At 39.6% G+C, this 12,562-nt stretch overlaps 1 protein-coding gene across 1 annotated transcript in view; it reads right to left on the reverse strand.

Annotated features, from left to right (window-relative positions):
- Window positions 1-9,652: 9,652 nt before the first annotated feature.
- The window catches only part of LOC104832307 (nuclear cap-binding protein subunit 2-like), a 3,737-nt gene continuing 827 nt past the window's right edge, over window positions 9,653-12,562 (reverse strand). The window contains exons 3-4 of the mRNA XM_010568435.1: window positions 11,667-11,805; window positions 9,653-10,698 (exon numbers count right to left, since the gene is read on the reverse strand). Coding sequence (XP_010566737.1) covers window positions 10,627-10,698; window positions 11,667-11,805 — 211 coding nt within the window. The 3' untranslated portion in view covers window positions 9,653-10,626. The remainder of the gene's footprint in view (window positions 10,699-11,666; window positions 11,806-12,562) is intronic.

Genomic DNA, 12,562 nt, shown 5'->3' on the forward strand with positions numbered 1-12,562 from the left:
TCCTTATAAATGTGGAATGTCTTTCCTCCATTTAAAAGGAAGGCTGAATAGAAAATGATGCTTTATTTCTAGCTTTTGTCACCACTTTGCAGTTTCAGTCTCTCACGTCTCTAATGTAAGTAAGTTATACTGTCACTGACAGCAGTTGTGGCAATAACACATTCAGCAATAAAAAATGCTTAGAAATAATGAATTATTTTTAAAGGCTTTTAACACAAAATGAATTTGTATTATACACTTTCTCAACTAGAAAATCCATTACACCTCAGAACTTAAAAAAATAAAAGAAATTAAAACTTGCATTTTAAAAGCCCTACTACACTATACTTACAATGGACTTTGTTCAGGTACCTGTGTATTTTGGAAATCATGAAGAAGCTAATTTCCTAGGATTGTAATGATATGCAGCTAAGAGAGAACTTCATTGTTAAATTGCATAGCCCAGTATAAATGTCTGGCTAACAGTGAAAAAGTAATTATTGAGAGGCAATTCTACATTTTATGTGCACTAAAATATCCACTTCAAATTTATAAAAACCTAAAATATCAAAAACTGAAATAAAGATTCCAGTACCTTCAGTTGTATCTGTATACCCATAAAACATAGTAAATTGTACTAGACTGTCCTGGTTTCAGCTGGGATGTAGTTAACTGTCTTCTTAGTGGCTGGTACAGTACTATGTTTTGAGTTCAGTATGTGAAGAATGTTGATAACACTGATGTTTTCAGTTGTTGCTCAGTAGTGTTTAGACTATAGTCAAGGATTTTTCAGCTTCTCATGCCCAGCCAGGGCACCTGACCCAAACTGGCCAACAGAGTATTCCATACCATGGGACGTCCCATCTAGTTTAGGAACTGGGAAGGGGGGGGGGAAATCGCTGCTCGGGGACTGGCTGGGTGTCGGTCAGCGGGTGGTGAGCAATTGCCCTGTGCATCATTTGTACATTTCAATCCTTTTATTACTACTGTTGTCATTTTATTAGCGTTATCATTATTAGTTTCTTCTTTTCTGTTCTATTAAACCGTTCTTATCTCAACCCAGGAGTTTTACTTCTTTTTCCCAATTTTCTCCCCCATCCCACTGGATGGGGGAGTGAGTGAGCGGCTGCGTGGTGCTTAGTTGCTGGCTGGGGTTAAACCACGACATAGACTTAACAGCTGTAATGAAACTCTCTTCCTGAACAAAGCAAGCATCTGCCATAGCCATTAAAAAAGGAAAATCATGAGCTTTGTTACAGTGCCACACATGCAGAGAAAAGCACCCTGACCCTCTACACAGAAGGCAGTCCCAGTATGGCTGTCTGTATGCTCTGAAGCCTTTACCAGATATGACACCGATCATCCTTCAATGGGTGGGATAGACATGTCCTTCTGCAAATATCCAGTGAAAACACACTCTCTCCAGTGCTGCCCATCAAACTCTACAGTCTGAAAGTCTATCACAATCCTGAGCACCTTAAAGCTTTGGTACTTCAAGCATCAGCTTTGTATGATATGATTTCTCTCCTCTCAGGACAGCTCAAGGCCTGGGAATAGTTAATTACCTTAAGATTTGTCTGAAGTTGCAGCCCTGGCTCATTCTTATCTAGAAAGAGGTTAAAATTATTTAGTTCTCAGTTCTATTCATCTCCATATTGACAACAACAAATGTGTTGTGCCTGCTGAGGCGTGCACTGCTCACGGAGTACTCCAGCCTGTGAAGTACTCAACCGGGAAGACAATTCACAGAGCACAATGAGAAACAGCACCGCTTGTTCACGTACATCAAAGTGATTTTGTTTTCTAATAGGGAATAAATCAATCATAACAAATTCAGTCTCACGCCAGTTTTAGTTCAATTAAATATCTTTAGGGGAAAAAACATGATCAAACACAGAATGAACACCGTATCCAGGGACTGTTGATGGACACCGTGTATTTATTCAGGCTACTGGGCCTCTTTTAATGTTTTCTTACCTTTGCCTTGGTAACCATTTTGTGTCTAGAATCCGAATTACTGGATTAGTACAAATCAGCTGGAATCTTCCCTCACTTTTCATATCCTGCCAGTTTTCTGCGTTCTTCTGAAGCAAGGTCGTTCTCTGTCAAAATCTGTAGACCAAGTAATATTTGTTGGTTCTCATGGCCTTGGATTCTGAGAAAAACACTGTCCTGTGACTGATTTTGGACAACTACCCTGAGGGATTTTGAATCTCTCCTACCAAAAAGCTGTGGTTACGTTTTTGCTCAGCTTCCCTGACTCAGTTGGAGATACAACTCAGGAGTCAATACTGCTCCCACATGACCTTTCAAGAATTCTCCTGGCATGTTAGTATGTTACATGTTTAGTTTATGGAGAAATAAGTTCATTAAAGCACATTCAGTACTTTAGCACTATGCACACAGATCTCACTGAGCTCAACGGGAGATAAAATTAAGTTTCTGACAGGACTGCACTCTATAAAACAATTCATCAAAAAGTCCACTATGACTCAAGGTGTGTGTGTGTGAGATCTGAGTAACTTACAAATTCTCTGCTGAGTTTCCCTCTGGCAAGCTTAGACAATGCCAAACACCTTCTCCTTAGAGTTGTGCAGGATAGAATATTGCAAGGCTGCTGCTTGAAGGCTTTTTCAAGCTAATATGTAGATTTCAGAGGGAATTCAGCTGGGAATTGAAAAGCAGAAGCAGAAGTGCAGAGACCTTGGGACATTCCTGGATTTAAGGGGAAAAAGTCCTTTCCAGTTCCTGGAAACACATTCCTCCTCTTACTGGAGTAAATTCAGAGGGGAAAAAAACCCCCAAACTACAAAAAACAAACCACAAATCAGTCCTTTGCCAGCATGCACAACTGTGGTTACTACATACAGAACCTTTCAGTTCTACAGTGCTTAGTGTTACAAGGCATGCCGCATCTCAGCAACCTTTAGGCACTTCTACCGCTGCTGCTTCAGGGTATGTTAGAAGATAGTTTAATCAGTCACTAGTCACTTTTGTTTCAAGCAGAATCCTACTATGAAAGAGTTTCTTCAAGAAATTGAGACACTGCATTAGCTGTATGGTGAAATGAGATGCTTTCAGAACACATCGTTCCAGAACAACTGCTCGATTGCGAGGACTCGCAGAGCACACTCATCTTGAGGCGAGACACGGCTTCTCATGACATCTTGTGGCAGCGTGACAAGCTGACAGGGGTTTTGTTTTCACAAAAAGTAATTTAAGATGTTGCAAAACAGTGATATTACCGAAAACCAAACATACAAGAAAAAGCACCAATTTATAATCAAATTAAGCCGAACAGACTAGTAACACTTTAAGTCAGAAAAATTTCCCATAAAAATATTTAAAGACACAAAGTATAAAATAATAAGACCATTATTTTAAAGTAATAAAATAAAGTCAGAAAACCGAAACAAGTTCAGTTTGAAGCAATTTAAACTGCATGTAAGCTACAGATCTAAAGACAAGTATGTATTACTAATAATATATTCTTACCTATTCTAACTAGAAAATCAGAACGTCCTTTTCAAATTGTGGCTTGCAGAGAGAGATTGGTACAGAAGGGAAAAGCTTCATTGTCCAGAAACTTAATTACAAGCTGTCTCAATTAGGCTAATTTATGCTGATATTTATGTTGCATGCAACTGGAGAAGTATCAAAATAGCAAATTTTATTTCCCATTTGTTTTCAAACTGTGTTCTGAGAAAAAAACCCTTTTCATTATACCTGAAATAACACAAATTGTGGTTCAATATTGTCCTAACTGAAAAACACCAGTCCCAGAGGAATCAATAAATGGCCCAACTTGAAAAGGAAATCAGAGGTAGCTCTAATTAAATAAAATTAAAATGAACAAAATTACTTAAGATATAGTCTTATTTTCAAAAACGTACTTGTTCTCAAGGCACTCAAGAAAGATGTTTTCCCAGTCATTAACTGAGTAATACTTAATTCACACTATTTTTTTTGATGGAAGATATTTCAGTTTTTCTTTATGATGTGACCTGGTGTCTGAAATCCTGACTCAGCCAGCCAGGAACAATATAGATTACAATACAGCTTCTGGAACAGTAGTAGATTCTCCTGTCAGGGCATAAGCAACTGGCTTGTCTAGACTTTGTTGGAGGATAACAGAACAAAATACAAGCAGGTTTTGTGTAGTCAGAGATGAGCACTGGAGAACGAAGAGAAAGTTTCCGGAAGAACATTCAGCCAGAACTGCTACTCTTCCTGAACAGTCAAGAAAGGGTTTTCAAAAGCAAATGTCTGCTGTAGCACCTTCAAAGCAATAAAATCCTGCACCAGGAATAAATCATATTTGACCTTCAGATGTGAAGGGGGGGTAGGTGGGGGGAAATCTACATTTCATTCAGGTCATGCACTCTTAGATTACTGCTTCTGCCAAATTTAGCCACAGCACAAAGGTACAATGAACAACCAAGACCCTCCATTCTGCAGAGGGATTCATGTGAAAAGCCATTCCATGCAGTCCTGTTCCCACTGAGAAGCATGCTCCGGAAATCCAGGTGAAGGTGCTCCTGGGAAGCAAATGAAAGCAGAAAGTTTTAAACATAGTCTTTACTCAACTGCTCCCTAATTGTAAAATGGTACAGCAGTACCATCAGATTAGTGGAATACTTAAGCAAAGATGCCTGCAACTGCTTTGGAAGGTATTAATGTGAAGCAAATAACATCAGTCCTGCATGGAGAGGATTCATTCCACTAGATGCCTACTTTGTGCTTAAGATACTTATGATTATTTTGTAAAAGTGATTTGAAAGATCTGATCTATATCCTGCAAGCACTGCTCATCTTTCCAAACCATGTGTGAGAAGTGCACTTGTGTGTGTTCCTTACACTCACATGTTAATGTGTCGGGAAATACATTAGCACGGTTAGGAAAGACAGTCTTGTCAGAGCTAGGATTGAGGAAACCGAGAAGCTCAACTCCTCATCCACCACAGGCTTGTCACACACAGCATAAGCCCCCTTATGCCTCAGATCAAAAATTTGTAAGATAAAAAAGGGCACTTTCCCACAGAGATACTCTGAAGCAATACACATTAAAGTCTGCAAAGTGCCTGAAGGACTACTGTAAGTCCACAGAAACAAATCAGACATTTAAGACCCTGCCTACTGTCTTGTCAAGTTGCACATATTGACTTTGTGTGTAATACAGAACTTTATTTCATACCCTGCTAGAGATTGGAACACAGACTTTTGGCACAAGGGGATTTGCTGACACAGTTACACAAAATATAATTAACAGAAGGTTGTGAAGCATGGATTGGACATCTAAGGGTCAAGCCCTCCTTCAATATCACAGGTGTGCTTTTGGCAAAATCTGAAGAGGTTGCTAGGGGCAAGGAAAGAAGTCACCATAGACACAGCATATCGCATATCACATATCACAGTATCCAGTATAAAAGACAACTAAGCTGCTGCTAAACAGAGAAACAGCGATAGGCTACAAACCCATAAATTCTGATCTTTAATTGCCTGCACTCTGAAAAATGGTCTACAGATGAAAATTCTTTTTTTTGTCCATTTTTACAACACAAGCCAAAGCAAAATCTTGAGACAATACAACATGCACCATGCTGCACAAAACAGCCTTCAGCAACCATCTTCGCTGTCCGAATATAAAAGCATACTAATTTTGTAGTCACTAGAGGGAGCCATCTGGCATTTTACTCGTGCTGCTCCTCAAGTGTTTAAAACTCAAATTTCATGGCTCTGCTAAAAGGAAAAATTATTTGTGCCAGATCTAAACATACTAACTAGTAAGTGTTGCTAAGAAGAGTTTGGCTACCTATTTATCCTATTTATCTTTTTTTTCTTTCTTTTTTTTCTGCAAGTAACCCGAATAGACACTCAAGTAACCTTCAGGTAGAAGCTCAAATAATCTTAGAGAATATTACCTCACTGAAGTAAAGAATATCTTTGTCTTTAAAAGCAGGCTAGGAAGCAAAGTGGCAGGAAGTTAATCTTCATGAACCGTGGAACCCTGACACAAGAATGGATTTCTCCTGCTCTCAGAAAGCAGTTTCTGAAGATCGGTAAACTTTCTTCTTCATGTAACTCTGTCTTCAACTGACACGGATGTAATATACCCTTTCTACCTTTGTGGTGCAGCCGTTGGGTGAGGTTATAGTCTTAACACACAAATACTATATTTTTTTATGGATTGTCCAGGCCTAGATCATTTGCCCAGAAATTAGAATGGAACATAGAAGACTGCTCAATCCTGATCTGCAATGTATTATAGAAAATAAAATGTAACTGTGAAGCATTAAGAAAGTAGGACCTGTAGAAGACCTCTCTGGGCCAAGCTTAGAGTAAATTATATATGTAGTTGATAGTGAAAGACTTTTGTGATCTATTTTTCTCCCTTTTGTGATCAATTTTTCTCCTAAATTCTGTTTTCTAGAATAGATCATGACTAGTTATGTCAATAATAGGACACTATACTGGGAACTTCAATTGCCTGAAGTGCACAGTCCTAACTTTGTGTGTACATACCCCTTATGGGCTGTACAAGGCTCTGGAACATGCAAGATCATGACCAATTTGCTTAACTTAAACTTCTGTGGCGTCTCCTTGTGCAATGCTGATGGCTATGTCTGGAGGTGGAAGAAAGAAGTAAGCTTTCTTAATTTCCACAGTTCAATCAGTTTAAGGTCTGAAAATGAGCCTCGAAGGAGCTTTATGCTAGAAGCCTTTTACCTCAGCATACAAATCATAAATTCTTAAAAATTGAGTAGATGACCCCCCCAAAAAGAAACTGTCCCTTTCCTTTACTATGGCTTCTCATCCAGTCTGGAAACAGCACATTTTCAAGAAAGAAGCAAGTCCTATATTCAGTTTGCACCATTACTGAAACCTTAGGATACAAACACAGCCAACCTTGAATAACCTTCCTCTGTCTACATGGGACAGAAAAAGAGATGAAGCGGTCATGGAGATAACACCTGCCAGTCACAAGCTGGGACTCAACACTGGTCTTAGCCAGACAAGAGCACGGAGGCCTCCCCGCCCCAAGCCATGAGAAACATTTACACCATCTAGTTATCCCAAAAGGGAGAGTAAAGGAATTGTGTGCATTACTACAGAGCAGCTCTGAGTATATACAATCCCTTGTGCAAAAGTTTATTTAGATAAGAACAGGCAGAAAACATATGAAAGGAGACAACTAATAAATGAGGCCATTACTTCCCAAACATGATAGACATTTTGAAGCCCAGGACGCTTCTCTCTGCAGACTTCACCAATTTTTTGGTATTTCACCTGTGGTTATATCAGGCCCTACACTTACCTGAAAGTACTAAATATACTCAGCTAGAAGCAGAAATCCCAGAGACTGCAAGGAAAAACGCCCATCCTAATTCTTCTTTGTTTATATGCTGTAGCACAAGGTACAATTTGTGCTTTAGAAACAAAAATAGACAAGTTTATTAGATGTTCAGTCCCTGTGGACTGCTTTCCTTTGACTAGTATTGCCGTTGACTCTATAGATGAAAGCCTTTGTACAAACCACATTGATTTTATTAGAGTTCTTCATTAATTTTTACCTTCACAAGAAGCCTAATCTGACAAGATATGGCAGATGAAGTGCTGGATATTAGCTTAAATACTTCAATCATTTTATCTTTCAGAATCGCCTCTGTAGAAAGAACCGTTACATTAACGCCAATGGTGGTTGCACTAGCACCAACCTGAGCAGGAACTTTGCTGCTGTGTAGGGTAGTAAGTAACCTGACTAATATATAGACCACCTCGAAACCAGCCTGCAAGGGCACATTGGTAACAGGGATTATTCTGTCAGGCATTGAAAATGAAGGCCCTTAATGCTCCAATTTACACTCTATGGATTTTACACTGTAATACAAAGACCGAAATGCTGTGAGTACACATGCTATTTGCAGGTATTGGTGCCAAAGTGAGGCATGTAAATCAACCCACCATGAGCCTGCTCGAGAGTCTGAGGGAGAGACTGAAGCCCTCAATGCCTTAATTTGCAACAGCCCTCTCTTCCATCAAGGCGTATCTAAGATTCCACTCATATTCTTAGCTGCTGTATTTCTTTATGGATACAATTCCATACAAGTACCTAATTATGATGAACAAGTATTTAGAAAAGCTAATATAAAGTTCTATGAAAGTGTATATGATCATAATGAACTGGCATGTCAAAAAATCACAGGAGATCCTATACTTCCAAGAGAATCTATCTGCAATGAACCGGCATGTAAGTAAGCTAAAGAATGCTGCCCCCAGTGAAGTTTTAAAGACTTAATTCAGTTACTTTTGTTAAGCACTAGCTTAAGCAGAGCCATGTCTGATTTCAATTAGGGAAGGCAAAAAAATCAAGCCATGTTCAACCAATTTCCTCTATATGTGCTTTTGAGGTACTAAGACTTCACATGATATATCATGTGCTTTTAAATCCCATTTTGATTGAAATGTCTCTCAAAATAGAAAATCTTACTTTAAAACAAAATCTTTCCATACACATTGCACATATGCAGCAAAAGACAGTGATGGTTTTGAGGGCAAATCTTATCATCACCTCCATCTCATTTGAGAATGACTGTCCTGCAGCACTTACGATAAAAAATAATCTTAAACCTCATCTTTATAAGGAAGCACACCCTGAAAACTACTTGTTACACACCAAGGACTTTCACGTCCACTTCAATTTCATTAACTTCTGTTCTGTAATCCAAAAAGTACCAGAAGAAAGACCATTAACCAAACATCTTTCAGCATCCAGTTAGGACCTGAACAAGACTGAAAATCCAGTCAAAGGGTAGGAATATTCACTCTCTCCATCTTCAAAGACACTAGAATAAATGATGTGGACAAGAGTCTGAATGTAGCTCCTTTCTCTCACTGATTCTGTTAAAAAAAGTATCAATCCATTTTAATGTTGCAGCTTTATTTGAAAGTGACTTAAGAGTTTTGGTAACACCATTTTTTTAATACAAAATTGATACAATGAAAAATAAGCTTCAGAGGTTTCCTAGAGCAGATTACAGGCTGTAAACTCATAATCAAATGTACTATATAGAAAAAGGTAACTTTGTTCAAAGTCTTGTTTGCAGACCAGCCCCAAGTGATCCTGAAAATCTAGTTTTATTCTATGTGCCAAGAAAACCCAAAACCTTGCTTCCTAAGTAAGCAAAGTCTCATTGCAGTTGTTCTACCTCACTGTATTTCCAGTTTACAGTAACAGTTGTGACTAACTGTGCACAAGAAACACATCAAGATCTCCAACAATATCTTCAGTGAGTAAAGATCCACTTTTACATACCTGGTATTCTAAAGGTTTTTAAGGAGCCATGGACAACAAGGTATTTGGACAAAACTTTATGAATTGCCATTTCCAAAGAACTCAGAAGTCCATTAAAAAAAAAAAATCCAAAGCCCTCTAACAGTTCCTTTTAATTATTTCATTTCAGCAATTCAGTTTCACAGATCTTGGCACCACTAATAATTTTTATTCCTATGTCTGCAGTACATCAATATCCCATCATATAAACTAGCAGTATTAATAGGATCCAGAGGGGGGAGGGGGGGAAGAAAAAATAAATCTATATGGTCCTACAGTTATTTTACCATTCTCACCATGTCCTTAGTAGAAAGTAAGGCTCCTTCCAAAACTTTTTTTTTTATTTTTACCTTTGTCTGAAATCAAGTTTCTCAAATAGAAAATCTATTTTGAGAACAAACTTTCTTATTACACAGTTCCTCAAACGTCCCATTTTGGGGGTAACTGTACAACTTGGCTTCATGCTGTCCTTGTAGGCACAGGAAAGATATTGTTCATCAAATATCAAGGCTGTAGAGAGCTACCAGACAGGAGCAAAATACTACTACTCCAGCTGTGAAAATAGCTGCTACTGTAATTCTTACACTTGCTATTCTCTGTATCCCACAAAGCAAAATGGTTCTGAAACATGCAATGTTGTGTAATCACTTTATACTTTGTAGAAGACTGCAAGGGTCTGTTTTCTGCTCTCTGCTAGGCTTGCTTCTCACTTGATGATGGCTAGGCTCATCAATCTGACTTGTTTTATTGTGGCTGTTTGTGCAGGTGTGCTAGGAACAGCATGAATGTAAAAGGATGCTTATCCAGTAACCCCAGAAAATGTGCAAATTTAAGTCTTCCCTAGAAACTGGAAAATTTCCCTAGAAATTCCATTTCCTTTTCAGGCTCTTTGCCTCTTTCTTTCATCTCCGAAACATACACCAATCCCCTATTGCCGCTCTCCACCCTGTGATACCAATGTAAACAAAACCCAGCAACAGAATAATCAAGTTTTGCCTGTGAAAAAAAGCACCACAGTATCAAGCCTTTGTTCCTTTTAGTAGAGTTACAGCAGCATTTAGAGACCAAAGCCTCACGTATACTATTGCTTAAAACCTTGCTCCCAGGTCCTCTGTATTAATGTACTCTGCAATGCTTTGGATCTTGGTATTAAAACAGAAGAGATATTGAACACACTGTGTGATCACAGGAACAAGGGTAGTAGTTTCTGTGAATTTCTAGCTACACAAATTTGTGTGCAATAGACCTACTTTGTGCCTGGTGACATTTACAATGCAGATTTAGTTCTCCTGTGAGGCTGACGAGTCATTCACTATTCACTGGCATTGAACAGTTTTGCCATAGCCACCTCTTCCAGCATCATAGTCTTGACGATATTCATCTCGGACCTTACAAAGGAGGAAAAAAGGGAAGTCCAGTAAAGACAAAGAAAAACAATTTCTCGAAAACTATTACACCATCAGAATATAGTCAAACTGAGTTCACATGCGGATTTTGGCTGGAATAGAGTTAATTTTCTTCACAGTAGCTAGTGTGGGGCTATGTTTTGGATTTGTGCTGAAAACAGTGTTGGTAACACAGGGACGTTTTTGTTATTGCTGAGTAGTGCTCACACAGAGCTGAGGCCTTTTCTGCTTCTCAGCCCACCCCACCAGCGAGCAGGCTGGGGGGCACAAGGAGTTGGGAGGGGACAGTCGGGACAGTTGACCCCGACTGACCAAAGGGACAGTCCAAACCATTGATGTGATGTTCAGCATATAAACCTGGGGGAAGAAGGAAAGGGGGGGACATTCAGAATGATGGTATTTGTCTTCCCAAGTAACCGTTACGGGTGATGGAGCCCCGTAAGCATAACATCTAAGTGGCCACAAGGAGCTGAATAACGAAACAGAAGGCAAAGTGCATCATACAGAAGCCCAGAATACAGCATAAATAAACTTTCTTTTTAATAATGTCCAGGGGGACTCTTTAATCAAGACAGTCAAAGAGTGAGGATGGCTAGCCTCATGCTTCAGCAGGAAAAGCGTGTGCTACCTGCTCAACTTTAGGTAAGCTAAGTGCTGTCCTTTGTGTTTCTTGACAGCCTTACATTTGCTGGGGTTATTTACAAGCGTTATCTCCCCAAGCAGCCAAGAAGTTTCTGAAAGTACTTTCAATGAAATATATGAAAAAGTTATTTATTCTTAGTGGATAACACCATCGTTGCTAAGATATCTTACAGACTAATGTATAGTGCTATCTTAAACAATAATTCCTAAGTTGCTATTTCTGAAGTTGTTCTGAGTGTGTTAATTCAAAAAGCAGTAATTTGGCAAAGTCACCAGTCCCTTAACACCTAGACTGTACAACAACCTACCTGGCCCCCTGATCTTCCACGACCATACTGTCTACCCTCCTTAAATCCTGCATCCCAGTCTGTCCTTATGATCCTGTCATCAAGTCTGGTTCCATTGATGTATCGCATTGCATTTTCAGCATCTCCTCTTGCATAATACCTTAGAAATGGGTTAATGAAAAAAAATGGGCTTCTATTTTCAACACGTGGAAAAAAGAACAATATCGAACGGGCTACAAAGCCAAGTATTTGCTTGAATCGGGTTCCTGCTTGGTTATTTTTAAAAGCAACCACTTTTACGAAGCTGTGTGGGCTGAGAAAACTGCTAGTGAAATGGAGCAATGTGCAGGAATTCAAGCATAATAAAAATGCATATATTGGATCAAGCTCTTTAACCACGCTCACCCTTAAAAGCATAAAGCTCTGTTACTAAAGAAAGAACGAGAAGCCCCATGCATGCTCCATTCATGCTGCAAACTTTCACCATTTCGGTGAGTTCGCTGGAACCAGTAACAGAATGATCTCCAAAGAGACTTGGGTGTAGTGAAGTCAACACACGACAGGGACGCAAGATACCAGAGAAACCCTATGCGCATGCTTGTACGACAAGAAACACCTCTTCACTTGGGCACTGAGAATACGCTCTCACCGCAGAGGCCAACGATCTAACAAGCGCCCGGCTTAAAGCCTCAGAACGACAGCGACCCGACAACCCCCACTCGAGGTGCAGCGTGTGTTAGAATCCTGAAGTCGTTTAGGTTGGAAAAGGCCTTTAAGATCACCGAGTCCAGCCGTCCACCTAGCGCCCCCCTCTCTCGCCCGGCACTCCCACAGGCACCTTAGCACCGAACGATTTCACCCTCGGATCATTTTCCCGCGGCCCAGAGCCCGCATTTCGGGTCACCCCCGCCCCGCCC

Source organism: Haliaeetus leucocephalus, unplaced genomic scaffold (genome assembly GCF_000737465.1).
Source record: "Haliaeetus leucocephalus isolate CR32 unplaced genomic scaffold, Haliaeetus_leucocephalus-4.0 Scaffold240, whole genome shotgun sequence".
Taxonomy (NCBI): Eukaryota; Metazoa; Chordata; class Aves; order Accipitriformes; family Accipitridae; genus Haliaeetus; species Haliaeetus leucocephalus.